The sequence below is a fragment of the Rhynchophorus ferrugineus genome, unplaced genomic scaffold (genome assembly GCF_030347505.1).
Source record: "Rhynchophorus ferrugineus isolate W39M unplaced genomic scaffold, kcgeb_rfMv2 rfM3, whole genome shotgun sequence".
In the NCBI taxonomy this organism is placed as follows: Eukaryota; Metazoa; Arthropoda; class Insecta; order Coleoptera; family Curculionidae; genus Rhynchophorus; species Rhynchophorus ferrugineus.
In genome coordinates this window covers 57804674-57827572 of record NW_027472582.1, presented here as the reverse complement: position 1 = coordinate 57827572, position 22899 = coordinate 57804674, and the positions used below count along the sequence as shown (strand labels likewise).

At 33.7% G+C, this 22899-nt stretch overlaps 3 protein-coding genes across 11 annotated transcripts in view; 1 reads left to right on the top strand and 2 right to left on the bottom strand.

Annotated features, from left to right (window-relative positions):
* Chmp1 (Charged multivesicular body protein 1) overlaps positions 1-801 on the bottom strand; it is a 395687-nt gene extending 394886 nt beyond the window's left edge. For 2 of the 3 annotated variants that reach the window (XM_076400926.1, XM_076400925.1), the window contains exons 1-3: positions 633-801; positions 291-554; positions 33-234 (exon numbers count right to left, since the gene is read on the bottom strand). In XM_076400926.1, the coding sequence (XP_076257041.1) occupies positions 33-234; positions 291-554; positions 633-666 (500 nt within the window). In that variant the 5' untranslated portion in view covers positions 667-801. The remainder of the gene's footprint in view (positions 1-32; positions 235-290; positions 555-632) is intronic. The other variant, XM_076400924.1, reaches the window with a different exon arrangement.
* A 290-nt stretch (positions 802-1091) lies between these two features.
* Positions 1092-2771, top strand: fs(2)ltoPP43 (female sterile (2) ltoPP43). The gene is made up of 4 exons (XM_076400649.1): positions 1092-1409; positions 1465-1829; positions 2247-2409; positions 2473-2771. The coding sequence occupies exons 1-4, from the start codon at positions 1257-1259 to the stop codon at positions 2713-2715; spliced, it is 924 nt and encodes a 307-aa protein (XP_076256764.1). The 5' UTR covers positions 1092-1256; the 3' UTR covers positions 2716-2771.
* A 3706-nt stretch (positions 2772-6477) lies between these two features.
* The window catches only part of ush (Zinc finger protein ush), a 614796-nt gene continuing 598374 nt past the window's right edge, over positions 6478-22899 (bottom strand). For 3 of the 7 annotated variants that reach the window (XM_076400899.1, XM_076400898.1, XM_076400896.1), the window contains 9 exons: positions 13804-14227; positions 13606-13743; positions 13190-13543; positions 9247-9939; positions 9055-9190; positions 8794-8999; positions 8300-8687; positions 7941-8238; positions 6478-7845 (listed from right to left, as the gene is read on the bottom strand). In XM_076400899.1, coding sequence (XP_076257014.1) covers positions 7550-7845; positions 7941-8238; positions 8300-8687; positions 8794-8999; positions 9055-9190; positions 9247-9939; positions 13190-13543; positions 13606-13743; positions 13804-14227 — 2933 coding nt within the window. In that variant the 3' untranslated portion in view covers positions 6478-7549. Of the gene's footprint in view, positions 7846-7940; positions 8239-8299; positions 8688-8793; positions 9000-9054; positions 9191-9246; positions 9940-13189; positions 13544-13605; positions 13744-13803; positions 14228-15927; positions 16037-22252; positions 22399-22899 lie in introns of those variants that run through there. The other 4 variants (XM_076400900.1, XM_076400902.1, XM_076400901.1 and 1 more) reach the window with 4 other exon arrangements.

Here is a 22899-nt window from a genome sequence, read left to right as displayed (position 1 = left end):
GCAAATAATTTATAGTGATTAAAGTGAATTACCCAGCTTCATCGGCAACTTGTTGCATCAATGAATCTACATCATTCTGTGGTATCAGTGTTGTAGTTGTTTGTGCCATTGTATTCTCTAATACATCAGTTTGAACACCTAAGTCTTCAAATTGCTGTTCAAATTTATCCATTACACCAGATATTTTTTCTAAATTCATGCTCTTCATTGCTGCATCCATTGCCTTTACAACACCTTAAATATGTAATTATTAATATCCATAACAAAAATATTATGTGGTGGATAAGAACCTGCCATAGAATTAGTTACTTTTCTTGTAGTAACTGCTGATTGTACTTTGCTTGCAACTGCATCTACTCGTGCTGACATTCTTAAGTAATTTAGAGCTTGATTCTTTTGCCTAATAGCATTTTCTGCATGTATCCTTGCAACTTCCATGTTACCTTTCTGTATTGCCTGCTTTGTTTTAGCCTTTTCTTGCTTCTCTTCCTTCTCGCATCTTTTTGAATTTCTTTCCAATTCTTTGACCGCAAATTTTAAATTGAAGAGATGTTCTGAGGTGTGTTAAGGATATTTAATATTCATATACTGTAATAGATAATGTAATTATAATTTGCAGATAAAAAGGATACTTTCCATGGCTGACTGTGACATTTCATTACCCATGACTAATTACTTATATCTTAATAGTCTTCTACTTATAAAAATTACAGTTCAGATCAGTAATACAGATGACACTTTGTGGTAAATAAATCCGAATTATATTTTATTATAATTGTAATAACAAGGATGACAACACTGACGTTTTTAAATCATGACTCATAAATCAATGACACCACAAGCGTAAAAACAAAACTACGATTTTTTTTTCTAAACTATCTAAATAAAATTAATTATCTCTAAAATATGAAATTTATATGTATCTTATAAGGATTTTCGTAAATAATGTAGTTTTATATTTTTTGTTTATATATATATGTGTTTATATATATGTAAAAGGAATATTTAAGGATTATGTTGGCTTTACTGATAGTTCTCTAAGTAATAAGTAAATAATAAATTATCATTGTCTTTAGTTTAAATCAATTTATTAATAATTAAGTCCTATTACAATGTTGCCACAATGTTAATAGGAAACATAGCAGTTATACCACCTACTATAGTTTATTTTAAATGCCGACTCTGTCAAAATATTCATTTTATTTTCTAAGAGCAAATAGAACGTTTCCGTATTTTGTGTTTTATTTTGTATAAACATGGCTGCGTTGGTGCGTATTAAAAGACGGTTGGATGAAGATGCTTTGGAATCTTTAATTTTAAATTGCAAACGGCGTAAACCTAACGGAGAAGAAAATGGTAATACTGAGGAATTATCTACAGTATTTCAATTAGCAGGGACTTCCAGTCAAGTAAGACTAATATTAACTGACCCCTTTACTGTTTTTATAAACCATATCATTTTAGGAAGAACATATAGAAAACGTCTTGAAAACACATCGTCTGAACAATGTGCCTGACCTTAAAGATCATTTCAAGAAACACGATGTTAATATTAGTGATAAATTGCGTAAAGAAATTAAAACTTCGTCAAAAAATAATAGATATCGTGTTGTAAATTTCTTTAGAAAAACGCTTTCCGACACAGAGCTAGAAAATGAAGCAGACAATTCTAATAATTCAGAAGTAACTATTTTTGATTTGGAAGCTAATTTTAATAATGATCCGATAGATAATAAGAATGCTGCTACAGATGAATCAAAGTTTGTTTATGATTTTTATTATACAAGTTCTGATGATTTTGGTGAAGCGGAAATAGGAGACTATGTTAGGTTAGTATATACCTTTAATGTGGTCGATTTTATATTTTTTTAATATCGAACTGTTTTTTAATTTAAATGATTACATTAATTTTCATATTCAAATACTTGAGATAGTTTATTAAGATCTGAAGTAATCTATTGCAATTTACATTTGTATAAAAGTATTGTTTTTTAACAATTACAGTGTTTAAGAAAATATTTTATATATGTACAATACCCTAGGTTTAGTTAATTATTTCTGATCAAAGATAACTGTTATATTTTTATACTAGATTAATATTTTGTAATCATTACAGCATTATTGTAAGTTTTTTGTTGGTACTTCAATAACATTTTTGCTGATTTTAATGTGAAATAGAAATGTATCAAAGGAAACAAGCTTGTTTTATTCTAATAGATGTAATTTGAATGCTGTTTTCTTTTCAGTGTATATCCATTAAATGATCCACTAGTTTTTGGATCAATTAGAGATAATGGTTTAATTAGTTCTGTATCAGATGATGATAGTGAGGATTCTAATGCTGAAGGTAATTGGAGAAATGATTATCCTGATGAAGATGATCTAGAAAGTATTAATGAAGATGACATGGTATGTTCTTCATATATGTTTGTATTATATTATTATTTTTATATTACTTTGTTATTTTTATAGGTGCAAGCTGTTAATAGACTGGACATTGATGATAATCTATCATCCGATTCTGGTGAAGAAGAGTTTATTTACAGCAAAGATGAAGAAGATTATCAAGATTTTGAAGATGATAATAAGGAGGATGAATTAAGATATGGCAAATTATATGCTAGATTTAAAGCCAAAAATAAGAATGTTGAAACTAGTAATTTGGCTTCTGATTTTTATTATGGAGATATTGATGAAGATGAGTATCATTATTAAGAATTTATTTATATATTGTACTTGTAGGTTAATGATAATATATTTTTTTCAATTTATGGTTGAAGTTATTTGCATTAATATGTCATACGGCTTATTTAAAGCATTCTTAAATATTGTATTGTATTGCATCTTATGTTAAAATTTCACTTAACTTTGATTTGCAAGATTTTAATTATGAATTAAATTTAGACACTGCTGTGATGTAATTTAAAATATTTCTTAAGAGTTAGCCACATTAACTTAAAATTAGTTTTAAAGTATTTTAAAGTTCCTAGGTAGTTCTAATCTAATCAAAATGGTTTTAAAATACATTTGTACCAACAGATACAATAATGGGGACTTAATTGTAATATAAACACTGTGTTAATTATGATTGGTTATGGTACATTAATTGTTTTCAGCAGCTTTTAAAACAAGTATTAAATAAATGATGGCAACCTGGAATATTGTGTTATACCTCTTTAACCTTTAACAAAATAACATAATTCTTTTACATTTAAAACAATCACATTCTGTGAAAAATGAGCTTCAAACTAAGGTTTTTCAATAAGGGTGGGTCGATGTTGAAATGTTACTTTGAAGTTATGTATGTGCCCATAAATCCGACTGATTTTGAACGACAGCCTGAGTTACGTTGACTTTAAGAACGTCGATCTGGTGCGGCTTATTGATATAGACGTACAACTTCAGAAAACCATAAAATAAAATGTCTACGGGGGTCAAATCGCAGACACCAAACAGTAATTATTGTGTAGATGTACTTGATGAATCTCGTGTAGGTTGTCACATATGAGACAGTTATGCTGGTCATACAATGAATTATAGTAAAAATAGGGCACTAATTTACTACTTTAATAAACTGCTTTTTATGATATTTTATTACTTGAATAAATAAATAATAATACAAATAAATGAATAATAAAGAAGAGGTTAAACAGATGGCGACGCAGCTTAATATTCATTTCGTTGATACACACTTTTTCAATGTTTGGAATTATGTGATACATAGATTGATTTTTACAGTTGTGAATTTTTAGCTATATTATATAAACTATGTATTTATGAAGAGTTTATTTAATGCCTCCAGCCTCTGTTCTACCTGCCCTTTTAGTCTTTTTTGTATTATCGCCGCAGGCAAATCTCCCTGAGCGTGCATATAACACGGCTTGGCAAGATAACTTCGTTTATTTATTGTGACCTTATGCAAATGGTTTGTTATCTAGGAAAAAATGCACGAGAGCTTAGCCCAGTCTGATACGCGTAGATAACACGTTCGCGTTTACAAAAAGACATGTGCAGGAACTGTTTTTGCAAGGAAAGTGGGTAACATGATTTAGTAGCAATTATTATGGTATTTAATGACAGTCCTTTTTGTTACATTTGCTGTTATTTTATTATAATATTAATATCGGATTATTTTGAAATGCAATGTGCAATCGTATATCTAAATCGTTCAATATATTGAGTATATTTTATAAAATATTTATTTATTGTATTAGTTTGACAACCCACTAGCCTCCTAAGATTTTACATTAATTATAGGTGTAGTATTTACAATACTAATTTAGTTTAAATGAAATACGGTTCCAGTTTTCTTCAGTGAATTGTTCCAGTTTTCTTTCAGTTTCAATTTCATCCGTGTGTCGATGTTGCTTGGCCTTTCCTTAGGTTCTTTAGATCTAGTTGAATTCTTATTTGCTTGTAGGTATTGCAGATATCCAGGTATACAGAAAAACTCATTTTATAGACAGTCTTATTCCGCATTATATACAAGCAGATGGAGATTACCATTTAATAGGCCCATGCGCGAGCTTGCAGTGGCGAGAGTGGTCTGAAGCGGGCAACAGTGGTTAGTTTTTGGTGAGAATTATACAGATCCTCATAATAGATTTTCTTAATGTAACATAGTTTGATTCCATCCAATTCAGCAAGTTTTTATAAGCGATGGTAACATATAATAGGTATACAGGTCTTTATTTCATATGGAAAGTATAAAACAGCTAGTCCGTCGGCTAAAAAGAAAATTCGCTCGCTCATTTCTCTATATCACTGTGTAAGAAGAACCAGGGAAAGGAGATCTATTGTTGTAATTTGCTCCAATCTTTAATATTTTTAGAATGTGAATATGAAAGGGTGGTATATGGATTCGATCGCTGGTAGTGATGTAATTGATTCTATTGTAATAACGAAAGTCTTGTTAGGTTTCCAAGAACAAATAAAGCGAAGGAAAACAAAGGAAGGGGAACAAATAATGAAAAGACAAGTTTTTGGAATAAATATGTCAGATAGATCATGAGGAAAATCGAGTTCATATTTTGTGTGGCCAAAGATTAACATTTCTTGAGAATGTGACATACTGTGTATAGAGTGCCGTTGCTCCACTCAGAAGGTGAGTAAGTAACTTGAGTTTTTGTGTCTCAGCTTATACATTTCTACAGCTTATACATTGAAACTGTTGAATATGGTAGTGTTTGCGTAAGTCTACTCTTCATCAGTAATATTCTATAATGATCCCAACCTGGGAAGTCACCAACCAAACGAAATTAAAGCCTATAGAGCTATATAAAAGCCTATATAAATCAAGAGAATTGCAAGGGAGCGTGAGGACTCCATTCTCATGAGAATATTAAAGTATTGCAGCGTTTAGATACCACCAGAATAGGACACAGACTCAAAAGAATCAAACCATCTGATCTTGTGTAGTGTTGTTAGGTGAGGTGCATATAATAAAAATACAGCAGTGATATCTATAAACATTATTTCATCAGAGACTGAGATAAGGCCGATGGGTCCTCCTAGTTATATACCTAGATTTAAGCTATCATAAAGACAAATTGTAGGTTAGACGGAAACGACTAGTAACAATGTAATAATTAAATAATAATAAAAAAAATCAGTAATATTCTTAGCATACTGGCCAGTTATTTTTCTTGTGTGATGTAGTTGCAAATAAGTTAAAACTTCCAATTCCAAACATTGGCCTCTAAAAAATCTTTCTACTAATATTATTCCGACACTCGTTGTTTTCCTATTTCTTTCCATGTCGGTGCTTTTGTTACATTTTCTCATTGTGGTTGTGCTATACCGTATTTTACAATAACTTAACGGTTTGCTTGTGCTTGCTGATTTACTTAGTCTTGGAAAGAATGCTCTAGATATATAATAATTAATACAAAGAGGAAGACAAACTGTTGTTATTTTTATTGTACTATGAACTATAAAGGCTCTTTATTTAATTCCAACGAGCTCCCTAAGCGGAATTAATTTAATTTTGCATAAATGTTATTAGTTCTTATTTTGCTTCTAAATTTGTTTAGTGTTAAATAGCCCGATTAATACGGTACTATATGTTCTAAACTAACGTTTTTGAAAACCATAATGAGCTTGCTTATCAAGAAAAAAGACAACTTGATAATCAACCCGCAGCTACTCGAAGCATTGCTTGACATAGTTCAGTGGAGTTTAGGCAAAAGTATCGCATTTCAAGCTATAAGGTCGCCAAAGGTGGATTAAAGTTGCTCAGAGTGCCAGAAGCAGTACACTTCAGAGTGTAAGGCCACCAAAGGCAGATTATGTTGGTGAAAATTAGCAAAAATTGTCGAAAATTCAGGGAATCCTAAGGCCAACTGCATTATTAACATCTTGGATATCAAATGATGCTGAATTAAATTATTTTTTTATCGGTTCTTCGTTTATACTATTAACGATCAAAATATTTTTATTTTAACACATCAAGGAACGTAAAATAAAACAAAATAATGCTTAGAAATAAATAATTTATTGTCTCCAAGAACGGTAATCATCACTGTTATATTATTCAATAATCTAAGTGTTTTGAACACCATAACTAACTAAATATTTTACATCTATGGAATTTTAATTCATTTTAACTTTATGAAAAGAGAAAATAAACTAGAAACCTAAGTAACGTCAAGACAAAACTTAAATCAACATTCAACTACAAAACTCATAATAGAGAAAAATAAACGCTTTGGCATAATAATATTTTCCAGTGCAACAAATCACTGTCTTAAGAACTAGATCAAAAATAAAATTTAATTTTATACAAAACAAACCTAACATATTAAACTAAAAGTGCTAGGTATAATCATCATAATAATTAATATATATATTTATTTTTTACATATGTATATATATACTGGATTATACATTAAATAACATATGTTTATTGCAAATACATGCAATACTATTGATAATAGTTTAATTGAATATCTTGATATTTGATTTAGGAATTTATGGATGCATTTTTAAGGATCAAATAAAATACGGCAAATAGTACTTTTTACAAAAATAAATGATCAACGAATTATCCGTGAACTAATTTAGGAATTATTCATATGAATCAAGATATTTATTAAAAGACATATATAGGAATAGCTGTATTATTGGTGTACATGAAATGTTCTGTAAAGTATCAAAAGTAAAAAAAAATTGCTTTATGTAACGTTTAATCTCCCATAAATTATTTACTGATTATTCATATTTTGAATATTTTGTCGAGCTTTTTAATAATTATCGAAAACTAATATAATACAGGGTGTTTGTAAATATTGAGACTCTATATTGCACAACTATAAAATAGATACAGCGAATGTAATCATATACAAGGATATATATCGTATTCAAATATTTTGACCGCACCCTGTAAATTTTATTACTCTGTAAAATGCGTATACATGATGATGGAATTTACTGGCCTAATTTTTATACCTTAATATTCTTATAAAATTTTCCCATTTCACGAGTTTGGCGATTCTAAATATTACTTTCCTCTTAATGGAATATGCATCGAATTACAGTCTCGTCGCCTCCATTATAACACTGAAGTTTCTGCAGTTCTGGTACCAGTGTTGTTGTTATTGTTAGAGTTACTAATCTCGCCAGTGTGACTCGAACAATAAAACTTCTTGTGAGCTATGAATGTCTTTAGATAATTAAAATAAATGTCACAGGACTGGCAATAATTTGGGCCATTTTTCGACGCCTCCTGCATAATTTCATCATCCGACGTTTTAGAATTTGGCGTTGTGGATAGTTCTGGTTCTTCCTTTATAGTTGCTCCTTCTACCGGTGCTATAATTACCTCCGGTTCCATAGCTTCTTTTTTTACTATAAAATAAATACATTCATTTATATTTCATATCAAAATCTTGTATACGGACGATGTTATGATCAATTAATTTCATTGAGTTTTAATTACTTACCAATAATTTCTTCTTCTTCATCTATTTGCATATTCTTGGCACTACCGCTAGCTCCTTTTTCTTCCCCGTTACTTAAATGATCATCATTGTTGGCTTCATGGACGAGTTTGATGTGACGGACGACATTGGCTTTGTATGGAGAAGCATATGGACATTGAGGACAGCTGTGTTGAGGATCGGGTCGTTCGGGATTTGGTGACGCTCGTTCATCTATAGATATGTGGGATGCAAGCGGCACTTCTGCAATTCCGGCAGCAATATTGTCACCCTCTAGGATGTATGAAATATATTTTTCTTCCTATTGATAGAAAATATGTGATTAATTATAAGTTTTAAAAGTATCTTAAAGATATATGTACCTGTAGGTCCGGTGATCTTTTATCGAAATGCACTCTAATATGTGTCTTCATCCCTCGTAACGTATTGCCCTTATATTTACAGATGGTGCATCGATATGCTTTTACACCAGTATGAGTTTCCATGTGGCGTTGGGCTGCACTAGCTGTGGCGCTTATAACATCGCAACATGGACATTTCCATCCTGCTAAAGCTGTATGAGATATACATTGATGTCCGGGTTCAACTACAGCACGACATTTGAGACATTTTTTAGGCTCCAAATCGTTTCGCTTCAAACAGTAATATTGTTGGTGAGCGTTCAGATTATCAGGTGATGTGAACTTGATACCACATGCTAAGCATATTAGTTGTTGATACTGTGCTGCTGGGCTTGTAGCGCCTGCGCTTCTAAGAGAAAATTAATTAGTATGTTACACCTTATATAACAATATTATCATATTTTTACTGCATTTTGTATCAAAATTTTAATAAAAATTAAATCATAACATAATACCTAGGACTAACTGGGGGGCTTCCACTTGTTTTAGAGCTGTCATCTTCTAAATTACGCGCTGAGCAATAGTGTTTCTTGTGAATAACATAGTTTTCATGTTTACAGAATACAATGTTACATTCTTTACATTTTGAGACTCCCTGTTTAACTATGACTTGAGGCATGACAGGGGGTAAAGGTGTTAAGTCTGATAAACGCATCTGTAACTAAAGTTCAATGTTATACTCATGACTGTGTATGTGTCGTGTAATTATTTCTTACCTCTGGCGAGAATAACGGCATATTTCCTGCTCTCATTAACAAAGGATGTAGAGAGGGAATATCAAACTGTGATCCTGTCGGTACAGCAGTTTCAAGACTAGTTTTTTCATTACTTAATTTGGGTGTTTTGGATGACCTGCCAATTTAATTTTATGAAACAATATATTCAAAGTGAACAAAAAGGTATTATACCGTGGGCTATTGCTGCGTGATAAATCATCCAGATTCCTCTTAGGACTGATGCTAATGGGCTGTCTTAATCCAGGAGAACTTTTTTCGATAGCCATACCAGGTGTCGAACATGGTGAATGATGTATTAAGGGCTCGCATTCGATCTTTTCGGGAGAGAATGGTGGGTGTTTCAAATTTTCCTTTTCATGGTCCAAGTCCATGTCGTTGGATTTCGGCGTGCTATTGCGGTCTTTCTCTTTCAGTTCTGGCGATTTTCGTACGGTTAGATCTAGAGGTGCCGAGGATGGATTTTCTTTCGACGCTGGCGGTTCTTCCTTATTGGTTTTATTAATCGCCTTCAAAACTTGATCCGGCGTAGGCTGAGCTGGCGTGTTTGGGTTCGAAGCGGCTGCGGTGGTCATCGCAGACAGAGCGCTGGTCATTGGTTGCAGAGTGCCGTTAGGTAAAAGAAAACATGGAGTGTCCGGGTTTGGGATTCCGGTCGCGGTTGACAATGATGGTAGGACACTAGCTGATCTGAACAACGAGTAAGGTACTATTATGATTGGGTTTGTAGGAAGCGCTAAGAATGGTTGCTGAGGTAACTGTGACGTTGGAGATGGTGGTGTTCGGCAAGCGGATGGATCTACCGGACTGGTTGGGGATGATCCTGAGGTGCAACTCGATGCAGGCGCGGCTTGTTTTACCACATGTCTAAAAAATGTAAATATATTTATTTTATAGAGGATATTTTCGAAATGGTAATGTTTGTTGTAAGTCTTATTTTTATTAAAAAACATATATAGTCTGTTCAAAGTTATTTTGTAGATACGTCATCTCAATTTGTGACGTCAGAATGACGCAATGTTACCGCATCAACTCTGAGTTTTAGTTCAGGTTAGCTTTGCCATACAACAAAATTCTAATGTAAATAAAATAATTGAACCAAAATGTTATCAAATATAATTTATTTTAACATCATAGTACATCTACAAACTACAGTTAAATACAGCCACAATAGTTTATAGGTCAAAGTTATAACCTCTTACCACGATTGCTTTCAAGAATTTTGCATGCGTCTGGCAACCGGACGATTTTGACCGGCTCATTCCTGTACGCGTTCGAACTAATCAGACAGCATTATGTCTCTTTTTAACTAGAATAAAATGAGAAAGAAAATATTGTCTGATTATGAAACGAATTTACAAATTTCGACAGGCAATACATTAAACATCTTGATGACATATGTACAAAAAAACTTTGAATAGACTATATATAGTCTAGTCAAAATAACAGCGAACTCACGTTATCAATATGTTTAATGTGTTGCCTGCCGCAATTTGTAAATTCGTTTTAGAATCAGATTTCTTTTCAGACAATTTTCCTTCTTATCTTATTCTAGTTAAAGAGATACAATGCTGTCTGATACGTTCGAACACGTAAACAAACCAGACTGCCAAAGTCGTCCAATTATCAAACCTTTGCAAAATTCTTCAAAATATTAGCTGTGATAAATACGGGTTATAAATCGGCAGATGCTTTGCTTGTTTTGATAAATTTCAAATCTCTGCTTATTATTATTCAGATTGAAAATGCCGAAACCATATTGCGTCTCTCAACAGTTACTAGTACATAACTAGATAATGGAGGCTCCCTCTTGGTAGCAAAATTAAAAAGGTAAGCATTTTTAATAAAAAAAAACATTAAGTTGCTGCGTTTTTTTTTGAAAATATTTTAAAAAATGGAAAATATAATCTATTATATAATCGGTATATAATCGGGACATTGGGTCTCTCATGCTAAGATGATAATAAAATTGATGTTAAGACAACAAAAGTTGATGGAAAAAGGTAAACGTTGGAATAACAACTGATTAGGTTTTGTTAGTCACAACACTTAATATTAATAATTTATTGCAAATATATTGTTCCTCATGCTGGAAACAGGAATGGTTTTATTCATTGGTTTTAAAGAAAGATTATGATTCAATGCTGCCAATTACCAAGACAGGATGATGAGAGTAAAAGTGAGTATAAGTAAGTAAAAATTAGTATAACAGGTCAATTGAAATGTCCCTGGCCTGCCATATTAAAACATATTTATTTGGCAAAATTAGTTTTTTTTTTATTCAACAAATTCCCTTCCAGGGTGCTACACTGATTATAGCGACCCTCCAACTTTTCGATACCATTTTTGTAATACGATTTGTCCTTTGCTTCAAAATAGGCATCAGTTTCGTCGATCACCACTTCATTCAACGAAAATTTCTTCACAGGGAGCATTATTTTCAGAACTGAAAACAGGAAATAGTCGCTGGGTGCCAGATCTGAAGAATACGGTGGATGAGGAAGCAATTCGAAGCCCAATTCATAGATTTTTGACACGGTGCATTGTCTTGATGAAGCAGCACTTTCTTTTTCTTCAAAGGCTGCCGTTTTTCGGCGATTTCGTCCTTCGAACGGTCTAATAACGCTATGTAATAGTCGCTGTTGATGGTCCTTGTTGATGGACGCTATAAACTTGCCAGCTGATTGTTGCGTTTTCCCACGCTTTGGAGCGGGTTCATCGCGTGCAGTCCACTCGGATGACTGTCGATTAGACTTCGGTGTGAAATGAACCATGTTTCATCTATTGTCACATATCGACGCAAAAACTCGGGTTTATTATGCTTGATCATCTTCAAACACTGCTCCGAATCATCGACTCGTCGTTGTTTTTCGTCAAAAGTGAGCTGGCGCGGCACCCACTTTGCACAGAGCTTTCTCATATCCAAATATTCGTGAATGATATGCTGTACACATTCAGTTGATATCTTTAGAGTGTCTGCTATTTCATTCATTTTCAATTTACGGTCATTCAAAATCATTTTGTGGATTTTTTAATGTTTTCATCGGTAACAACCTCTTTTGGGCGTCCACTGCGTTCACCGTCCTCGGCGCTCATTTCACCACGCTCACTTTTATAAACTTAGCATACCAATCCTAGATGGTTGATTTTCCTGGGGTAGTGTCCGGAAACTCGGCATCAAGCCAAGTTTTTCTTTCAACTGTATTTTTTTCCCTTCTTTCATTTTTATCCATTTTTTTTTCACAGTAACAAAAGTTGCTTCACTCAAAATGCTATAATTCACAAACTAATGAACTGTCAAATTTGTATACGCATCTTTTGAGGGTTAGCGCTAACTAAAAACATATTAATTTAATTTATTCTAGTAGCGCCATCTATTTGTCAGGCCTGGGATTTTTCAATTGACCTGTTATTAATATAGACCCTAGAAAATCGTATTGTAGAGTGTCAAAGATTTATGTACATAGAAATGTGTAATTGTTCAGAATGCGCATGAGTATTTGGTTAAACTGTATGAGGAGCCTAACTATTTTGCAGATATGGCAAATGCAATAGCGAGAATTAAATGTAGTTTTATGAAGAAAGATGTATAGAGGTAGTAACAGAACAAACTAAGGAGAAGTACAGTGATATAAAAATATTTTTAGAAGGGTACTACACCAAAGGAAACTAAAAGGAAGAACTAAACTTAAAGGGTAAACATGCTCTCTAATGAAAGTAAAATACATTATTTGAATATACACTTGCTAATTAAGTGGATTAAGCCTCCAGGGTATACCACTACATAACAAACGCGTCTAGATTTCTAGCTCATAGATGGTGTGGAAAATAATTCAATGTAAATGTAATAAAACACAACCCTAACCTACAAACCATTATGACTGTATAATTAATTGCAGTTTAAATCGTTCGATAATATATGCATTAGATAGTATTACAATGCTAAAATAAACTATATTCGATAACATTTTTGTTTCATTACTTTATTTAGATTAGAATTTTGTTATATCAGAGCCAAAATGAACTAAAACTCAGAGTTAATGCGACAACATTGCGACGTTTTGTCGTCATCAAATAAGATGAACCAAGTTCACTGTTTTATTGAACGGTATCCTACCTTGAATTGCAGTAGTGGGCTTTATGTGCCCTGTAGGTTTTCTGAGTGCTAAAGCGTATGTCGCATTCTGCACAGTATCTGTCCTGGCCTTCGGCCCCAGATGTTTCTCCATTTGGAACTGATGTGCTATTAGGTGCAGGTGTAGGCGTGTTGGTGGGTCCAGGCGATGCCGTATGCATGCGCATATGTCTGTTTAAGCTCACTTTTTTATCAGCACTGTATGAGCAATGCGGGCAGGTGTATTGTTTTGTTGTCCGCAACGTTTTGCTTGTCGAATCGGTACCGTCCGCTTCAGATTGACTACTTGGATCTGAACTGGTAGCTTTTGGGTCATCTTCGGATGGTTTATTCGGTCTGAATTTATAAAATAACAGTACAATTACTTTTTTTAAAGAGACATCGATTTGATATATTACCTGTGAGAACAGTAGTATGTTTGATGAGCCTCCAAGGTACTTAAAGAAGAAAACCTTATACCACAAGGCGAACATTGATATACGGGTACGGAAGGTCTAGATGTTTCTGGTGAGGCGACAATCTCCGCTGATGGAGCTCTGGATAACAAAACAAAAACTTATTAGTTACTTATAACGGAATGAATGCGCTCAACCTACCGAGCGACCTCGCCGCTAACAGCCATCTGGGCCGCAGCAACGGCAGCCACAGCTTCGCTCAGGTTCAAACCCGCCGGAAACAATAAACCTCTGCTCGCTAACGCCGACTGAATTGCCGGCGCCAACGAGGACAAGTATTCGGGCGTCGGATTGGGAGGTTCGGCTTCCGTCTTGATGCTGCTGAACATGTTCAGAGCGGGATCGGTGGCCAGTCCGGCTTTCAATCGAATCCGCGGTTGTTTCTCCTCTGGTTCGGTCTTGGTGGGACTTTTCCGGTCATCGTCGGACGCCGGGCGATCCGGACTGTCGCTCTTCTTCGGCGGTGCTTCCAGCACTGTCACCATGTTCCGACCGGTTCCGCTTTGTTGGTTGGAGTCTGGTGGAGAGCCTTCGGCAGGCCGCTCGGTCCAATCCCTTGCTTCGTCTGGAAACAAGTCAATTGAATTATAAGTACTTTTGGATATTATCTTTTACAATTTAATATTAGTAGCGAACTGAGTCAATTTCATTACTGTAGCAAATGATCAAGATTAATGTTTTTATTAATCCATAGGCTATTTTAATCTAATCAATAATTTGATCAATTAGCAATTTCAACTTAATTATCTATAAGATTGTTCAATAAGTATGCAAGCAATGTTAACATCAGTATCTGCTACTAGAGTATTAGGAAAATTGCAATGTTGCCACATAGTATGATGGTACGTCAAGAAAAATAATATACATTTTCATTTTTCTTACAATATACACAAATCGTACCACAACAAGTGCATTCGATTGATGTGCGAACTAAATGTAAAATTGCAAGCAATAATTTAACGGTACCAGGAAACAATTTTAATTCGTATGTGCGAAGCTAACTCTAGACTTTTTCACTTTTTTACATATTGGCAAAAGAATGTGTGAAACCAAACTTAACGAAAATTCTCATTTAGATATTGATCATCTTACAAGATTAATTTGATCGTGCATGCCATTTTGGGATTAATTTACAAAATGAGCAAATTGCTAATGCGGAATTACTGTCGACTGACGTAGAAATGGACTAGAGACTGGAAAATTCAGCTTAATAGCTCTAAATCTGTCCATGTTAATTTTGCGTTGTAGCGAAATGATAAAAACTTAAAATCACTTAACGGATGCCTGATTCCTTAAGCAGAATCAGCTAAATATAGTATTTGGGTGCACCCACAATACCTCTCAGGACTTTGCTCTGAAAAATTTGTATTTTATTAATGTTACTCTTTGCAGAACATCCCCAAAATTGAACTCCGTATGTCCATATAGGTTTCAATATTTGCTTATATAATAGCAATTTATTATGTACTGATAATTGTGAGTTTCATCCAATTAGCCAGTACATTTTCCTATATTTCAATTCCAGTTCTTTTCTTTTCTTCATTATATGTTCCTGCCAACGAAGTTTTGCATCGAGATTTATTCTGAGATATTTAGCGTTGTTGCTATATGGAATGATAGTGTTATTTAATGTTATTGGTGCTTGTAGGGTCTGTTTATAGGTGAACTGCACATGTACAGATTTACTCTCATTAATTCTTATTTTCCAAACTTGTGTCCAATTATTTATATCGTCACTTGCCCGTTGTAATTTTCGTGAGGCTTCTTCAGTATTGTCTCCGACAGCTATAATTGCAGTATCATCAGCAAATGTAGCCATCGTGATATTTTCCATTTGTGGTATATCACAAATGTAAAGTAGATAAAGCATTGGTCCCAATACACTTCCTTGTGGTACACCTGCTTAAGCTTCTTTTATTGTAGAGTAAGCTTCTTCCTGTTTGACTCTAAACATTCTGGTTGTAATGTATGATTTTAATAGTTCGGTGTGTTGTTTTGGTAGCATTTTCTGTAGTTTATGAACAAGGCCTTCATGCCAAACCTTATCGAAGGCTTGTGCTACATCTAAGAATATAGCTGAGCATACTTTTTGACTTTCGTATATATATATATATATATATATATATATTAGGGTAAATGATGTGGCTTGGTGAATGGAGGTAAAACGAAATGAAACAGTGGTGTTTACATTACGTGACCGTTATTTATTGGCTATATAAAAAATGTGAAAAATACAAATGATAAAACGGATGGCAGCGGAGTTACCTGTTGACGAGGCTTGGGCAGTCGATGGTGGCACGTCTAAACCAAACGAGGGTTGAGCACTGAATGATCAAAATACCCTTCAATAACATCCCAGATAAACGTCTCGGGGTTGCCGCCAGCTATTCGTTGTCGGGTTCTAGTTGGCGCTGCTGACACCCCGCCCGTGTTCAACATTTGGGATTATATTTCTGGGTATTTTGTAGACCGTTATTCCACGATGTAAAATTCGACATGCCTCAAGGTCGCTACAATATATATATATATATATATATATATATATATATATATATATATATATATATATATATATATATATATATATATATATGTATATATATATAATATATAAATGCCTATGTAATACCTAGTGTTGTTTGTTTTGGTGGAAAAAAGAATGAACAGAATAGCAAAAGCCAAAAATGCAACATCTAAATATAATACAGCTTATATGGATAACGTACAATTATATACTTACAATAAATATTTAGCAAAAAAAAGATTATAGAGTTATATTTAAGATAATATAAAATGTTCCATATTCAATAGTTTATTAAACTTTGTATATTTAAGAGTATAAGTTTTGTGTTAAATCTGTTACATTACGTTTTAATGTATTGTTATTATAATATCTTGTCGTTAAACATAGAAAATTCTAAGAATTCTCATTTGAAATAATAATTGCAATGTAAATTTTACATATATTTAAATAAAATGTATTTTTAAACTTTTATTGCATTTTTATTTTTGCTATTTTTATTACTGCTATTATTATTAATAAAATATTTTAAATTTCCCGCTACTCATATTATCAGTCGCGCCCTCCGGTGGCAAATGAACGCTAAACCTGTTCACAGGTAATACATGGCAGATACACTTCTAATTCCTCTGTCTTTTGTTGACGCTTCTCCGAAGCCGTGGTGACTATTTTTGTGGGTGAACGCGTGTGCAGGAGCGTAACTCAGGAATCGCGAGTCCGCGTGGGCCAGCGACGAACTGCTTCATTACCGGGGACATGGTCGGAATCGTGTTCCTGTCCCGCTTATCGCGTCCCGTGCCATTTGTACACCGAACTGGAACGTATATCCTGCGATTGGAATCGCGGGGTTCCCGGTAAAACAGATCGCTGTAACAGAACTGGTTCGTGGAAACAAATAGAGATACATTAGCGCGTCTCGAAATTACCTACACGCCGTTCCTCCTAACGGCTTCGGGTAACCTGACGGTCTGTAATTGGTCGGCCGGTGTCAACTATCTTTTTTCAGCCGGACAAAAACCAATCAGATATTGGAATGAATGGACCATTGAAAAGTAACATCTGTATTATTCTAAACAGAGTTAGTTTCACCCTATCAGGCTTACCGGAAAGTCATTTCATCGGATATTCCGAAAAAAATTACGATTTTCAAGAAAGTGGAAAAATGTATTTATTCAACGTATTGGCTATTTAATTCTATACATCTTGCCCATCTTTCAGGCAATTTATGGATGCCGTCCTAAAAAAAATATTTGTACTTTGAGTAAAACTATTTATCGAGCCATTTTCTAACTTCTTCGAAATTGGCGATGTGCTGCTCTGCAAACGCGTGTCCCATTGATGCGAAAAGTTGATAGTCTAACGGGGAAAGGTATGGAGAGTATGGTAGCTCCGATGTCCCATACAAGTGCGTTCAACATTTCCTTGGTCGGTTTTGCTTTATAAGACGGCGCGTTATGGTGCTGTAAAAACACTTTACCGTTTTCGGGACCCTTCTGGAAGTTTTCGATCAATTCATGGTTCAAATTGATCATTTGTTGTCGGTGGTGATCACTATTAACTATTTCACCAGGTTTCAACATTCTGGCCCCACCAAACACAGAGCATGTCTTGCGATTAAAACGATTTGGCCTTGGAGTCGATCGGCCGGCTTCGCCAAGTGATAACCATGAGTTTTGCGTTTAGGGTTGCAGAAATGACTTCCGATCATATCTTCGTAGGAGCATTTCACAAACGACTGTTTGATTTTCCATTTGCCTGTCATTCAATTGGTGTCACCCATCTTCAGCGTTTTCCCCATTGTTCATTATCTGTCACTAGTCGTTTCTTGGGCCATATTTAACGCTTCTGTCGATTGTTTTTAAGTACTTCTAAATTTTAGAAACCACATTTCACAGAGTCTTACATGTCTTTAAGGTTAGGGCATGTTCACTGTAAGTTTTTATTAACAAACGATGGCTTTCGGTGGCCTTTTTCTTTTGATTATATAAGAAAATTAATGCGTGCCGCAAATGCACATTTTTGAAGCACGAAACTTAATATTTTCATAGAGGTATAAATTACTGACGGTGCTATTTTCGTAAAAATATCAATATGGCTTTAAAGATTGATTTCAGTAGAATAAAATGACATAAGTGTCAAATCATAACATTGAATACTTAAACCTAGCGACATCTGTACAGAAAAATCGGTATTGGTACACCTGGTATATAGAATAGATTAAGGACTATGCATTTTTGTAAACAAATTATTATATGTTTAGATTCTTTTATAAGTTTCAAACTTATGGCTATCAAAATAGTACATATGATAGTTAAAAGAGGCAGTAGGATTTCCCATTTAAGTGTCACCAATTAGGTTTTCAAAGATACTTGTCGTTTTCTAGGTTACATAGATTGTGAGCATGTTGCAAAATCTTGATGGATTGGTTAAATTGGTAATATCATGACAAAAGGCAGAACAGACTCAAAATCAAGCTTCTGTCCTGGTAATACCAATTAAGGTACTCTCAACTTGGCCTAAAATTAAAGAGATTGGTTAATCATAAAGCCAATTTGGGCCTATAGAATGCAAATATAGGGTTTCACTAAAACATCAAACCAACTAGTAATCCGACCTTGCCAAAACAAAGCTCTACGATTAATTACCAATGTTTATCGCTACGTATCCAAGACTTCGTCATAAAACATGAAATAAAGTTATTAATTCACAGGCACGAGGAACTAGTACACGAACTTTAGATTAGATTGTACTAAGCATGTCTAATATAAAATATAATTAATTTAAAAAAATGTTGCAAAATCTCTTTATCCTATATCTATAATTTCTGTCCTATTATTTTTATTCGAATTATTATTACAAATTCGGATATGACGGATCAGCAATCAACATAAGATTCTAAAAGTGTTTGGTGAGCTTCGACAGAAGATTTCTTCAAATCAAAATAAAGAATATAGTAGTTAATTATTTGCATTGACTGCATCTTTACCAACAGAATAAGCACCTAATATGATCAAACGCATAAATTGCGTTAGGCAGATATATTCTATGATAGCTTTATTCGGCTTGAGATCATTATTCCTTATCTTATCGAACTTAAAATGAGCATCGAAGTCATCACTCCTAAAACGTCCAAATAATACATATATAGTAAAACGGATTCGTAATAAAACATAGGAAATGAGAATATATTTTTGGTTTTCAAGTTACAAAATGACACTAAAAAGGAATGGCGACGTTAATTTGAACATAGACCTAGCAATGACTAGATTAAATCAAAAATGACTAGAGGACGTGAAAGAGATGTCTATTGTAGAAAGACAAAATGATATTTGCAGATTCGGTTTGGTGAAGGTTTTGTATGTATCGGAAGCTATGTAATTGTTTAGAGTAACAAAAATATGTTCCGTAAGCTTGAGTCTAATTTGAATATATTAAGAGAGATTGGGTAGTAACAATCGGAGATAATATATAGTCTATTCAAAGTTCTTTTAGTAATGCATCATGGATATTTGTGACGTCGAAATATTGCAACGTTGCCGAATTAACTCTGAGTTTTAGTTCAATTTGGCTTTGACCTACAACAAAATTCTAATCTAAATAAAGTAATTGAACAAAAATATTATGAAATATAATTTATTTTAATATTATAGTAAATCTAAAAGCTACAGTTAATTATACAGCCACAATAATTTATAGGTAACAGTTAAAATCTCGTATCACTATTGCTTTCAAGTATTTTTCATACATCTGACAGCCGGTCGCCGTCTGGTTGTTAGATGTATGCTAAATTATTCAAAATATTAGTTATAATTACTACAGATTATAAACCGGCAAACATTATTCTAGCCCTTTGATTATTTTGATACGTAAATTTTAAGTCGCTCCGTAATATATCATATCACTTTGTTTGAAAATGGCGAAAACAATAGATATTCAGGGTCACAAATTGATTGCGGCTTTAATAGGTTATTTCGAAAAGGAACGAGACAACGGAGTTCCCCTTTTGCTGGGATCCCTACAATTTTATTGAAAATGTTTTTTAGCGGGTTGCTGCTGGGCTAAATATTACTGTGGGTACTGTGAATAAGATCGCTTACAAAATGAAGAATAATAAGTTAGATTCATCCAAGAAAACCGGTCTACACACAAAGTGGGTGACGAATCTTGACCATCTTGATATTGGCTCTATTCGAGACCAAATATACGAAATGTATAAGAACAGTAAGTACACAAACTATTTTATCGATATCGATAAAACATAATTTAATAAAATTATTTTAGAGAAAATTGTCTGTGAGAAAAGGCATAAAATAAGACCAAGGAAGATAAACTATTTCAATTTGTGTATCTTGATGAAACTTAGAAATAATCAGGCGAAATGGCAGACCAATCAAAGTAAAGTATTTTCCTTACAGGTTTCTACAAAGTTATTTTAAACTAACCAATTAAATTCACGTTGTCAGCGCCGCCAATGATTGAACTAAGCAACACTTTGCCCCACTACTTAGCAGTGGAGTTGCACACCCCTGAAAAATGCCGGGAACTCTAAAAATTCTTTTTGTCGCTAAGTTGGTACAACTGCCCTCTATAATGGCGCGCAGTTGTTATTTGTTATTTTTTTTTAGTCGAGGTGTGGTGGAACATTTACCTCGTTTTGGTCGGCAGTTATGCCATTTGAAGTCAATTGAAGTTTTCAATATCACCAAATTAAGCAAATGGCGACTGGAAATCATTATTTAAGCTTGAAAGAAATAGTCACACATGCAAATTTCTTGCGAAAAATTTAACAAACACTATCAAATAACCACCGTATCCACCTGAAATAACTATTGATTTGAGGCACCCATTTTTACCGGATAGAAAACTAAATAAATTTTTTTTTGATAGTTAAATTATCAACGTATTCGTCAAAAACCTCCAAAAAATAAAATCCCCAGAGACGTTAAAGAAACATCAAAATGTCATCTCTAAGTTGAATGTACTAAAACATCATGAAACCATTTATCTATATTTCTAATATATTGATAAATGGTACATATACCAACATGTGATAAGGTCTTTGATTTGTGTATTACGGTTCATTTGATAACAAATATTATTCCAAACTGATAGTGTGTTATGTGGGGTCCACTACCTTACATATTTATTGATATTAAAATAGGAATTATACAGATATTTGTTTTTTTTTGTTTATAAAAATTGTTACTGAAGCCATTAACAATTATTTATGTCAAAACCTTCGTGTCAAATGTTATTCATCTCGTCTTAACTAAAAAAAATTACTACATCTTGTGGTTTCGAAATATTATATTTATAACAAATGCGCGAATAACTGATAAAGGCAACAATTTTATTTCAATAAAACATTTCATGAAATTCAATATCATCAAAATCAGTGGGTGGTCTTTAATTATACACGGATACGAACGGATTAACGATGGAATTGGACACGACCTGAATGCACTAGCCAACAAGAGATGGCGCCACCTACCACTACAAGTAAAAAATGTATTTTGAATATTTAATTACTGGTATTATTTCTGTGCTATGACCCCTGAGTAATTAACAGAGATGATAAATTATCGATAACGATTATGAGAAAACTTTAAGATGATTAAGTATCCCATTTAATGATTCACAACAACTATTTATGATCTGGAAAAACCTGATGTTGTTTTCTTCGGTAGGTTCACTGTAACACAATTAAACACTAATTTTTCGACACTTGGATTTGTTATTAGTCAGTTTTTTCTGAGAAGTGTTGTTGCAAGATGAATACGGTTTCTGTTTTGTGAATTTCAGTGATAATCAAAGATTATTTATACTAATTACCGTAGAGATACTAAACAAAGCGGGATGTTTGTTGTTAAAATTCATCTTATTCTACTTTACTGATCCTATATTAATTTGATTTATGAATTAAATTCTATTTATATTGAAACTTTTCTATTATACATAAACAATTTGCGTTGAAGAATTTTAAACAATAATCATACATTGAAAAAATGCTTTTGAGTTTATGAAACGTATACAAGTGGTCCGGAAGATGTTCAAACCAGATATACTTACGGATTTCGTGATCTTAATCGGTCCCCTCGATTCGAAAAGTAAAAAGAAATAGTCCGATTGCGAGAACTACGTTCGTTAGACGACGACACTCACTGGTCTCCGACTCCGTGTAGCACTAACACGCACAAATCCGAATGGCTGACTGGTCGCGTTTTTCCTCGGACGGAGCTTTAGACCCTCGTGCGGAGCTTTCGGTTGTTTGCCGGCCTAGTACGCATGTCGATCCGCAATTGGACTGAGGAAGTTTATCGCCACCAGTGACCGTTACGTACTGGGTAGCTTTATGCATGTGCGCGGCGCGATCTAATATTTTGCCCGATTGTTGAATGCGTCGGAGTGAAGGGGGATGATGGTTATGCGGCGGGGAGGAGATCGAAGCGGCGATAAGTAATCTAATTGTGACGGAAATTAGATTGGAGTTAACTAGAAAGAGTTATTTGATGTTTTCGCTGATAGTGGGGCTTTAAATGTTGACGGATTCGTTAGTTTTCAGTTGGCATTATCAGCGTTATCTTTAGAATTTGATTAAAATTAAACGAGAGAAGCCCATTTTTGGTCTCACAATAGCAAAATAAAATATAATTTAATTAAAACGAAACAACGCATATTTTAATTTGATTTAGGAAAAAGTTTTGAGGGGTGGTTTA